Source organism: Candoia aspera, chromosome 10 (assembly GCF_035149785.1).
Source record: "Candoia aspera isolate rCanAsp1 chromosome 10, rCanAsp1.hap2, whole genome shotgun sequence".
NCBI lineage: Eukaryota > Metazoa > Chordata > Lepidosauria > Squamata > Boidae > Candoia > Candoia aspera.
In genome coordinates, this window is record NC_086162.1 from 8014987 (window position 1) to 8027543 (window position 12557).

Consider the following 12557-nt stretch of genomic DNA (forward strand, 5'->3'; position numbering starts at 1 on the left):
AATGCATACTTCATCTGGTGCAACATGGCCCTTCTCCCTAACCCTACCTCAAGTGGCAGAGATTCTCCAGGATCTCAAATAAGTACACCTTACCCAGATGCTTGGAACTGAACCTGGCATCTTTTACATTTTTTAAAAATCCGTTCAATTGTGCCTGATTCTCGGAGACTGCCTGGACAAGTCCCTGCAGTTTTCTTGGCAGGATTTTGGAAGTGGTTTGCCCTTGCCTGCTTCCTAGGGCTGAGAGGGAGCGACTGGCCCAAGGTCACCCAGCTGGCTTCATGTCCAAGGCGGGACTAGAACTCCCAGTTTCCTGGTTCCTAGCCTGATGCCTTAACCGCTACACCAGACTGGCTCTATCTTTTACATACCTCACCTAAATTTTCCTGGTCTTTCATCCTCGTTACAGTTCTTAGGTCTCCTAGCTATTAAACTGCTGCGGCTCAGCATTTCCTCCTCTGCAAATTTCCTCTCCCCATCCAGCAAAGCTGGTGGCTAGCTTTGCATCTGGAGAAAAGGAGGTTTTTTTAAAGTTCAGATCTTTGCTGCAAGTAAAAACACTTCCTTAAACTAACTTCCACAAAGAAGCTGACTCCCAAGAAGTCCTCTTGTGAACGCCCACATCCCCTGGAAAGCCCTTTCCGGCAGAGCTCTTCCTATTTCAGTCCAAAGTGCATGCAAAAGTACTCTCCCCACCCAATTAAAAGCATCGCCCCGCATGTAAGCAGCCCAGAGAACTTTGGGCAGGAGAGCAGTGCACTTTTGTGAAAAGGGAAAGTGATTTTTAAGAGGGAGGGAAAAATCCAACCTTCCTGGAGGAACCTTGTCTAAAACTCAGCTCCAGCTGAAAGCAGCCATGCTGTGATTTTAGAAGCACTGTCTTGCCAGTAGCTCTGCCCACATACCACACATATGTTCTGGAAAGGGCTGGCAGCTGGGGCAGAGGCATGGAGAGTAGAGGGCAGGAGCCATTCTGGACCTGGCTCCTGGCATAACGGAAGGGCAGGTTGCAGTTCTGGTGTGACAGTCACATGTTGCCTGACACCTTACTTAAAATACACCTGCAGGAAAGGCAGTCTGGACACCTGAGAGGTCCTGCAAGGCCTCCTGCTCCCAGTCATAGATTCCTCATCATAATGCCCTGGGATTCAAGCTGAAGGACCTCAGGAGTCCCGGAAGAGAAGAGAACGTCATGGCACTTGTTTGTTCTTGCCAGTTGAGCAATGTTAACAGCACAGAGGGGCCCCCAGAAATGTATGCAAGGCCAGTTCAAGCTGAAGGACCTCAGGAGTCCCGGAAGAGAAGAGAACGTCATGGCACTTGCTTGTTCCTGCCAGTTGAGCAACGTTAACAGCACAGAGGGGCCCCCAGAAATGTATGCAAGGCCAGTTCAAGCTGAAGGACCTCAGGAGTCCCGGAAGAGAAGAGAACGTCATGGCACTTGCTTGTTCCTGCCAGTTGAGCAACGTTAACAGCACAGAGGGGCCCCCAGAAATGTATGCAAGGCCAGTTCAAGGATCTGCCCACCCCCTGGGAAAAAAAATTAATCTGAACCAGGGTTTCTCAACCAGGGTTCTTTGGCACCCTCGAGTTCTGTGAGAGGGCACTAGGGGTTCCCTGGGAGATCACGATTTATTTCAAAAATTATGTCAAATTTGGGCATCTCTGCATTAAAGAGGTCAGTTTCATTTTTTATTTTTAGTTTAAGAACACTGTTGGTGCATCTACACAGGCCTACCCATGAAACGAAGATAATAATGCTGTAACTTCTGGCCTATCTTTGAGCCTGAATGAGCAGGGGCTCCCCGAGGCCTGAAAAACATTTCAAGGGTTCCTCCAGGGTCCAAAGGTTGAGAAAGGCTGATCTGGAGTATAGGTGGTATTTCTATTAATGCCTATCTGCCCACCACTCAAGCCTTTGTTATGGGCAGCAATGCTGGATGCAAAAGGCTTGATTTTTAACCTCTGGTATCAGGTGTGGAAGGAGGAAGGCAGTCTGTGTACAGACATGTGTTTGATCAGGGCTTTGCAAACATTTGTCGAGGTTGCCAGGGCAAGGGTGCTTTTGGGCTGGTGAGTGGCAGATAACTGCAGTGCTGAGGCTCGGCTGCAGAACGGTCCTGAAATTTGCAGCTCCTGAGAAATGGGGTGAACCTTCTCCATGGGGCCATGGGAACACCAGGTGCCATTTTCCAGTGTGGGGAAGAGAGGGGGTTCAACCCCCTCACTAAGAAACTGGATTCTGGAAATGTTCAGGAAACCAGTGAGGGTTTTTTTACTAGTTTCCCAAAGGCTACAAAGCTGCTGCCTATCTGCTGGCTTGGCTGGATGGCAAGGAAGATGTTTGTCTTCATTCTTGGAGATGGTGACCAGAAATTCTGAGTGACAGCACAGATCAGGCTGCACATTTCAGACTACTAAGTTGCACATGATGGAAAGTAGGGTCCTCCATGGGACATCATGCAAGGAAGCCTCCAGAAGAGAGAGGGGGGCACCAGGTTGGGGAAAGCTGACTTAGACACTGACTGCATTTCCATACTACACTTCATCTCCGTGCCAAATTAGACCATTTTCTAGGTTCAAAAACTATATGGAATTGTGAGCTAACCATACAAGCCGGGCTCACATAAGACACTAATCCACAAAAAAAGCTATTCAAGGTCAAAAGGAGTAGGGGTAGCATTTTTATTTGGTACACATAGTCCTCGCTCAACAACCATTCGTTTAGTGACAGTTCGGACTTACAACAGTGCTGAAAAAACTGACGACCGGTCCTCACACTTACAAGTATCGCAGCATCCCCGTGGTCACATGATCACAATTTGGGTGCTTGGCAATCAGTTTGCATTTATGACTGTTGCAGTGTCCCATGGTCACATGATCACCATTTTCAACCTTCCCAGCCAGCTTCAATGGGTTAGGGTTAGGGTTAGAGTGTGTGATTCGCTTAATGACCATGTGGTTTGCTTAACACCCACAATTCACTTAACGGCTGCTGCAAAAAAGGTCATAAAATCAGGTTGGACTCACTTAATGACCACTTCCCTTAGCAACTGAAATTCTGGCCCCAATTGTGGTTGTTAAGTGAGGACTACCTGTATGTGCTTAGAAGCAAAAGTAACTTAAATATAGCAGATTGTACATGCTAGGTTTGCAACGAACCTAGGTCGGCTTGCTTTGTGAACGCAGCCATTGGCAAGCAAAATCAGCCATGTGCAAACCTTCTCAGGCCTGATGCCCTCCATGTTGGGCTACAAGTCCCATCTTCCCAGTCAGCATGAAGACTGATGGGAGAAAGTGAAGATGCGAGATTGCAGAAACCTTGGTTACTGTCTCCTAGAGGTTGGGGAGGATTCTGGGTCTTTCTCAGTCTTCTCTGGAGATGCCAGATTTGAACCCGGTCTCTTCTTGGAATGATGTGCTGCAACCCCTCAGCCAACATCTTCTCATGCTTTGGGGTATCTCTTCAGCAGCTCCCCCTTCTAATCAAGCCAGTTTCCCCACAGCCTGGTCAGGGCAACCTCCCACTTGGGTTAATCTCTCCCCTGCTCAGTTGCCCTGGTCACCTGAGTCTCGATGCTGATGTCAGCTTCTCCACCTGGGGTGAGACCACCCAAACAGGGCAGGAAGGCCCTGCTTCCTGAACACGGGAAGCTCAAGATTAGTCATCAGCCCCGTAGGGCAGCAAGCATAGAGCTTTGATTACTCATCCGTGGAAAAAGTTCAAGCAAGGCAGCCTCTGGATTCTTTCCCAGGTACTGTATCTGCAAGCCACAGTTTGGGGCCACAGGCTTCTCAGCAACATTGCACCAAGGCCAGCCAAAGGGAGGGTCCTGCCCCGTTTCTCTCCTGTTCCGTACAAGGAGCCGCAAAGCTGAAACTTAAGCCACCTCCTTCTGGCAGAGCGGCTGGGTGGGGCGCCCAAAACACGTGCAGAGGCTGTCCGGGCTCAGGCAAACTGTAATTATGCTGGGGGTGGGGAGGCCAGCCCGATGCCATTCGGGGCCCCTTGCCTTCGTAGGCAGTTGGCAGGAATAAAGAGAGGGAAGGGGAGACCATACTGTGATCGGATCTGTTTCTATTTGGAAACCGCTTTTGGACTATTCGCTCGTAACTGAAAAAAAATGAAGTTTGAATTTTGGGCTATGACGATTAATTGGTTTGTTTTTATAGAAATAATGTTAATTAAAAGATTAAGACAGCTTAATAAATACTTAGATCTGTGCTGGAGAAGGTCGGAAGTCACCTCCTTCTTAATTTTCTTGCTATTCTTGCACTTTGTTATATCTTCCTTTGTCTTTTTTTCTTTAATTCTGTATTCTAACTTTTCTGTGTTTTGTATTTTAACTTTGCTTTGAAACTTTAATACAGTTTTTATTTAAAAAAAAAAAGGGAAGGGGACCACTGGATGCAGAAACCTTTCCCTTTGCTTCAGACTGGGGGTGGGGGGGGGGTTGCCACCAGAATTTTCTTTTTTTAAGGCCTTTTCAAAGCCAGGAGTGAGACGCTGGTGGTATAGCTAAAGCACTGGAGCAGACAGAACAAACAATTTTTTCTTTGGTTATTCAGGAGTTAAGGAAACCGACTGTCACTTCAAGCCCTGAAGAAATCCATTCTGTCTGTAATTTTTGCAAAGCAAGGGGGGGGGGGTTTGTTCTCTTTGGGAAGATAGGGGGGGCCAAAGAACTAACTCTGTGCCCTCTGCTGAAAATGGGCATTTTCTCACCCAGTTCCAGCAGGGTTTTTTCAGTGCAATCCAAGGGGTCCCAGAAGGCCAAACACAGTAGTCCACAACTTTCAAAACCTTGAAGGCCACCTTATCTAGTCAACCTCTTTGTCTATTTCATCCAGAGAGAAGCAGAGAGAAAACAGGGAGATGCTGAGACCCAGACCTTCTATAAAACTTCGCAATTATGCAGGAGCAGCACCGTTTGTACCAAATATTTGGCCTGGTTATTGACTTAATTCATTTTCTGGATTCACACCATACGTTGAGCCATAAACTAGCTAGACAAGTAGCCTGGGAGCTCAGTCACCACATCTAAACGGTCTCCGACAATGTTTTTCAAACTTGGCAACTTTAAGACATGCTGGCTGGGGAATTCTGGGAGTTGAAGTCCACACATCTTAAAGTTGCCAAGGTTGAAAAGCATTGGTTTACGGCATCCCTCTAGGAAAAGGACTTTACTTTTGATGACAGAGCAGAAACTCTTTCACATGAAAGTTTGTTTGTTCGTTTATATTTTTATCACCACCCATCTCCCTCATAGGGGTTCCTAGCACAGTTCCTAGCTGTGATAGTCAACATCGCCACATTGGCCTGGAAAAGACCCTGCCTTTGGCAGAAGAGAACCTTCAACCACACGCAATGTGGGATACACAGAGTGCTCCTGACATATCCCCATTTTAATACTGGAGGTTGCTTTCATAATATCATAAAAAGGGTTGGAAGGGCTAGTTGGCCTAGTGGTTAAGGCAACAGGCTAGAAACCAGGAGACTGTGAATTCTAGTCCTGCCTTAAGCATAAAAGCTGGCTGGGTGACTTTGGGCCAGTCCCTCTCTCTCAGCCCAAGAGCCAATCAGGCGTGGTATGAGAGTTCTAGTCCCGCCTTAGGCGTGAAAGCCGGCTGGGTGACTTTGGGCCAGTCCCTCTCTCTCAGCCCAAGAGCCAATCAGGTGTGGTAGGAGAGTTCTAGTCCCGCCTTAGGCACGAAAGCCGGCTGGGTGCCCTTGGGCCAGTCCCTCTCTCTCAGCCCCAGAGCCAATCAGGTGTGGTAGGAGAGTTCTAGTCCCGCCTTAGGCACGAAAGCCGGCTGGGTGCCCTTGGGCCAGTCCCTCTCTCTCAGCCCCAGAGCCAATCAGGCGTGGTATGAGAGTTCTAGTCCCGCCTTAGGCATGAAAGCTGGCCAGGTGCCCTTGGGCCAGTCTCTCTCTCTCTCAGCCCAACCCACCTCACGGGGTTGCTGTTGTGGGGAAAATAGGAGGAGGAAGGAGCAGTAGGTATGTTCCCCGCCTTGAGTTATTGATAAAAATAGTAAAGGCGGGATAGAAAATCTAAAAAAAAAAAAGGGATCTCTGAAATCATCTAGTCTAACCCCGCACCCAGTGCAGGAATTCACTACTGACAGATGGCAGCCATCCTCCATTCAAACAGCAACAACAAATGAGAGTCCACCACCTCCACCACAGCCTGCTTCATCGCTGAGCAGCTCTAACCATTCGGAAATTATTGGGGGTCTGCTCAAAATCTCCTTCCTTGTAATTTAAGTTCATTGTTTCTTGCCCTGTCTCCTGGACAACTCCCAGCAATTCTGCTCTATCAGATACTTGAAGACAAGTAGATGGGGGAGATGGGCAGTGACAAGGTTTGATAAACAAACAAACAAACAAACAAACAATCATGTCTCCCCACAGTTTTCTCTAAGTTAACTGCACCCAACACTTCCAGCCATTCCTTCCCAGGGCCTTTTCCCCATAAATGTATCCTTACCAAGTCTCCATGTCCCTCCAGATGACACCAGACCCACAACAGCAGCAAGCATCTGTACAAGCATGCCCCACATGGTTTTGTAGGTTGCATGAACCCAACCACCCTCAAACTACGATTAAAACAAATCCTTTCTTAATATAATGTGTGAAACCAAGCATGTTTTTGCATATGGGCTTTAGGTATCAAATGAGCTCTTATTTGTTTGACCACGATTTATTGACTAAGCAAAAATGTACTGGGTTCCACATAACACTGAGCAATAAGCCACATTTACAAACTGCAGTGACCAGATGTAGGCAACATGCTAAACTCAAACCAAATAAAGCATATTATGGCTTAGTGTAGCTATTCCCAACTTGTCCTTCATGGTGAACCACAAGCTCTTATCTGGCAGATAATAGGAAAAAAATGTAATGCAACTAGAATAGCTCAAGGAAGCAAGATAGCTGAAGTATTTTCTCAGTGAGCATCAGAAATTATTAGAAAGATCTGTCTTTAATATCCCTTGACGTATGCTTGACCTCCATCTGCAGAGGCAACTTCAAAATGTTTCAAATACCTTGCTAAGATGGGAATCTGCAAAGCCTTGCAAGAGCCATCTAATGGTTCCTTATCGAAAGAAAAAATGGAGCAGTGCTGCCTGGGTCTGACATGTGATCCCATTCTAGCCACGGCACTTGCAGGCAATTGTTACCCAGCACATTGCTTGGAAGGCCACGTGCTGGTCCGAGAGGTCCCTCCAAGGGCACAGCTTTCATAGGGCACTTGACAGAGCTTTAAATTAGCATTGAGGGACCCTCCTATCCAATAGGTGAAAGTGGAGGGGGGGGACACATCTGCTTTCCCAGATGACTTTCTGCAACTTCCAGATCTTTGCAAATCTCCCCCTGCAGCCCAGTCCAGCCTTTCAATTCCACCAACCAAGTCAGGATTTAACAGAAGCAGAAATTTCTCCTGTTCCTCCTGAAATATCCACACAGACTGGACCACACCTCATGCTAAGCCATGGTTTGTTGAATGATCGCTTGTTGAATTGGCTAGATGAGCACAGCAGGCCAAGCCATCCACTCTGCTTCACCACAATGGTTGCAACCTACAGCATGTTAAGGCCAAGGAAAAGCAGGACACACCATGGCTTGGCCTATGGTGTGAGCCTTCCCCGCACATTCTCCAAAAGCTGAGATATCATCAGAGATGCCGGAATATCAGGGGCTTGACTAGTAAGTCAGTTGACGGAGATCAAGTTCTCCCCGCCTGATCCTCTCCAGATGTGCTGGTCTTCCAGTCCCACAACTGCCATCCAGAAAAGCATTTGAAGGCCAACTCATCTGAAAGGCAGCAGGGTGGAGAAAAGAGGATCAAGATCAGTGTTTCTCAACCTTGGCAACTAAGATGTGTGGACTTCAACTCCCCGAATTCCCCAACCGCCATGCTGGCTGGGGAATTCTGGGAGTTGAAGTCCACACGTCTTAAAGTTGCCAAGGTTGAGAAACACTGATCACGATGGTTAATCCTGCATCTTGCTTGAAAGATTTCCTCACCTTGGCAGCCTCTCTTGGCCTGTATTGTAGCCTCCCCGCATTTTTCTTACTGTACAGTCTAGTCCAACAAGCTTCCTACACCTCCTGTCGTTTCTGATAAGCAGAATCTTCTGCCTACAAGTACCCATTTCAGGGCCATGAGGTTTATCCCTCCTCCCTTGCTCCACCTCAGGTCCCCCCATCTTTGGCAGAAGCCACCAACTCCCCAAAATAAACCCCATGTAGGCGTCCTTGAGCTGGCTGACTCCCAAGCATGTTGTGGGAGACTCAAAAGTTAGATTCCCTCTTTGTCTCCTTAACCCATCAGCTGCGAACCCCACAGGCTGAAGGCCGCTTCCTCCAGTCTGGGGAAGCCCTGGCCCCACTCGAGGGTTACAGTCAGAACAGGAGGGGGCTGCATTGAGGAGGCTGCTGTGGATTATGGGTCTTTGGCCACTCACTCCCTGGTCACAGCAACCACGGTCAGGCGTCCTAATGGATAACCAACCCCAAGTGACAAATCCACATTGTACTGACACAACAGGCGTCCTTACACCAATGACAGGGATTTGGTAACAATGTCATTTGCACAATGACATCATGACGCCGACGACATCATCGTGTCTTCTTACAGACAGCAACGATCCCTTGAATAGCGGGATGAAAAATTTGAGGAGAGGAAACGCTAGTCAAATCATTCCCTGTTTACGGAATATTATGCACAGCACATTATTATACACATAATATGTTGCTCTATGACCTAACTGAAGGAGCCAAGTCTACACAACCTACCCAGCCACACCGAAATTACCCAAGGACGAAATGAAGCTCTGCAAGTTGCAAACACTAGGTCTGTAACTGACCTAATTAAGAGTCTTGCACCGATACCTCCTGCCCTTCTTCTTTCATTAGTTGAAATCCTGGCCCTCTTTCTTCTCCTTCTTGGCCCCAACGTATGTACTTGAAAAGACAAGAGCGAAGGCACGACCCCGTTAAAACTCAAGCAAGCAGGGGCCGACTCTGATAGCCCCACCTTTGTGGATGAACGCAGAAGAAAGAGAAGCCAAGGTTTGGCTCTTTGAAACAAACTGCAAAACTAGCGTAGCAAAGCCTGAGACGCAAATGACCGGCCTATGCTGAAGCAAGCCGTATCACCGAGGACAAAGGCTGCCCCGCCCAGCCTTCCCAAATTGGACTTTTCAAAGTTATCTCATGCCCCTTGTGATTTTTAGCAAAGAGGGCCTTGGAGAATCCTCCGCCAAGAGAATAAAGCAGAAATCCTCAGCAAGGTTCAGAAAGTGAGCCTACACCCCCACCCCACCCCCACCTCTATCCAGAATAACTGGGATGGAGAGGAGAAAGGAGAGGTCCGCATTTCTGATTGACGGGAGGACCTGTCATCATCCTGGTGGCCAAAGCCAGGCTGGGCCAATAGGCCAGACAATACGTTTGGAGAGCCAGGCCAAGAATCAGGATTTGAAGAGGCAACCCTAGGAATAAGGGACAGGCCCAGCTGGTCAATGGATGGATGGGAAAAGGGAGACACGTTGATTGTGGTGGAGCCAGGGAGCCCTCGCTGACCCTTAGTTCCCAGAGACAAATCCATCTGCTGAACTGGTGGCTCAGCCCCCAACGTCCCGCTCCATGTGGCAGGGAAGCTGGACTGCAGGCCGGCCTCAACCTCACCCCCGCCACCCCACTTTCCCCTTCTCTTTCCCCGGACGCCCAACCTCGGAGCCAGCCCCCTTTGCCCATCCGTCCTCCAGACCCCATTCAAGAGCAGGCTCAGCCTTAGCAGAACTTGGACCGCGGGGGCAGCAACTGTCCCGATGTGGAGGGAGGGGCTCTCCACCCCCCGAGGTCGGAAAGAAAGCAGGCAGGTGGTCTTTCCTCCAGGCCCAATGCAGCTGTCCGGAAGATGCCAGTCTAGGGTTGGGGAGGAACTGGGATGGTTATTTATAAACCCTCAATCCAGGGCCGGCTGGATGGCTCCCTCCTCCTCCCGCTTCCCCATGCCGGGTCTGGGATCCTGGAAAGGAGCGGGGGCGGGCGGGGGGCTTTATCTGTGCCCTTCCAAAAATGTCCTGGGGGAGGCGGCCGTCCCACCTCCAAGAACCAGCAAAGGCAGGGGAAAAATCGGGCTCCGCGTCCTTTTTCCCACCCGTTCGCCCCAGTTTCTCCCCCACCACCGCCGGTCCCGCAAAAAAATCTGCGTTTCCCAGTCCCTTCTCTCCCCATCAAGCCCCTCCCTTGCAAGCCCCAGGAGCGGCAGACGATCCGTTCGCAATCGGAGGCAGGGGGAGGGGAGCCCACGTCCAACTTGCCGGATCCCCCCCCTTTTCCGCCCCTGCCCGCGCAGACCGAGAGGAAATCTTCCTCCCCCCCGCCCTCTTCCTCTTCCCCTCCGCCCCCCTCCCGCAAACAATCCGCGGCAGCGTCTTCTCCAAACCGAGACTCCCAGCAAATATTTACCTCCGGGATCGCCCGGCTGTTGCTCCCCGGCGGGGGCCTCGGGCTGCTCGGCGCTCTTCTCCATCCTGGATCGTTGGAGGGAGGGGCGGAGCGGGGAGGAAGAGGAAGAGGAAGGGGGCGGACGGGGGTGGGCGCCTCGCCTCGCCTCAGCCCCCCCTCGCTCGGGTCTGCTCGAGGAAAGCCGCCCTTCCGCGAGCCTCGAGATTTCCAACTGGGGCTCGAATCAAACCGGGAAGGCTGTTTTCTGGAAAGGGGGAGGAGGAAGAGGAGGATGTTCCAAAGAATTCAGAAAATCCTGCAGCCCCGCCGCTCTTCCTCTTTTTGCATCGCTCCCGGTTCCGGGGGTGGCTGGTGCGCGGAGGAAGCGGAGCGCTCGGTCCAGAGGCGGGAGCGGGGCAAAGCACAGAGCCAGTGAAATTAGGGAGGGGTTTCCCCCCCGGGGGGGGGAAAACCTTGGTAATTTCTCCCCCCTTTCCCCACCATCCAATACTGCTAGATCTGGAAGTACGGGGAGAAAAGAGGGAGGGGGAGCTCCCTAGCCAAGGCGATTGGAAGCAGAGAGATATATTTAAAAAAAAAGAAAAGAAGAAGCGCGGGGGGGGGCACCCAGCATAAATCCAGCCCGCTCCCACAGCAGCTGATGCTGCAAAATGACCAGAGCGAGAATCTCAACTATTGTACGTCCTCGCTCCAGCTCCGTCTGGCCTCTGAAGCTGGGCGCTACCACCGCCGGGCCGCAGAGGCGGGGGAGCCCTGCTTCCCCCTCCCTCTAAGAACCGCCGGCCTTTCGGGTTACCAACCCATGGCCGCTTCCGGCAGATTGCGACTGGGCGTCTGAAACAGGATTCCAGGCTCCCGGGTGCTCCGGTTCCGCGGGGAAGGAGGGAAAGCTCCCGCCGGCTCTCCAGCCGGCCCCCCCGGGTCGCCGCGGCCTCTTGGTCGCGCCCGGGAGCATGTTGAGACCGTGTTGGGAAAGTTCAGACTGAGATTCCTCGCCCAGCAGCTGAAAGGGTGACTCATTTCGCAAGGAGAGAGAGAGAAAAGAGGGGGGGGGGGATTTCCAAGGCTGACGAAGAAGGAGGTGATTTGCTTTGCAAGGATGCGAGGCGCATGCATCTGCGGTTTAATCTATATTAATGAACCCCGAGAAGAAGGTCCCCTGGGCTCCAGAGCTACAGGTGGCCTGCCCTTAAGTGGTTTCTGTTATCCTCTTCCCTTGCCCCCGTCCTGGTCTGAGGAATGAGAGGGCCACATCTGGGTCCTTTAGCAAGGTATCTGGTACCACGTGCAGGGTGCTTCCCCATTCATGTATATATGTTTGTATGTTAAAAAACCCTCCTCCAAACAGGCGGTCTTGGGATGGCTGCAGAGCAACTTTGGGTGTGGAAGATGTTCCTTTTTATGGTCTCAACAATTTGCCGCCGCCACCGTTGCAAAGTTTCCTTGGCCTTTGCTAGTTTTCAGATAAATGGATTGAAGACAATGGTGCATTTATGCATTACGCCCCGCTGAACAGTAACATTGTCTGCATTCACTGATTTCCACTGAGTCAAACCAGATGGACTAGAATAGAAGCGAATCTTGTAGGAAATTATGATATAAAGCGGTTGATTATTAAGTCCCTCTAGATTTCTGTTTCTATATAGAGGTAACTTGAAGATTTAGGGGTAGGGAGTGCGGTTATAAATCTCTAGCACAGTGTTTGAAATATAGAAAATATTTTTATTATATTCCCACATTAACACACAATAATTGCACTCGTTAAAGTAACATTTAAAGCTCTTAAAAGGCATTGATCGCTTTTAAATACTAATTACAATATCTGACTTAACACACCGCTGAAAGATAGTACGATATTAAAGGCAACATTTATAGATCTTGTATTTATATCACATGAAGAAGATGCTACAATGGAGCCTTTGATTCTGGACAGTAGGATTTACTTCTGAGTATAAACACTTAAGACTGTCCCAAATTAGTTGGGTGGGCTCCAGCTGGATTTCTGACTTCCAATGCTTTATAAAATACTGTAGATTTAGGATAAAGAGTTACTTTTTATCAGATTAATTGCTTC

At 49.7% G+C, this 12557-nt stretch overlaps 1 protein-coding gene and 1 long non-coding RNA gene across 4 annotated transcripts in view; both read right to left on the reverse strand.

Annotated features, from left to right (window-relative positions):
• Positions 1-11173, reverse strand: part of MAP7D1 (MAP7 domain containing 1) — a 72884-nt gene extending 61711 nt beyond the window's left edge. For all 3 annotated transcript variants that reach the window (XM_063312139.1, XM_063312138.1, XM_063312137.1), the window contains exon 1: positions 10484-11173. In XM_063312139.1, coding sequence (XP_063168209.1) covers positions 10484-10547 — 64 coding nt within the window. In that variant the 5' untranslated portion in view covers positions 10548-11173. The remainder of the gene's footprint in view (positions 1-10483) is intronic.
• Positions 1-12557, reverse strand: part of LOC134503360 (uncharacterized) — a 209110-nt gene that overhangs the window by 66286 nt on the left and 130267 nt on the right. The window lies entirely within an intron of this gene.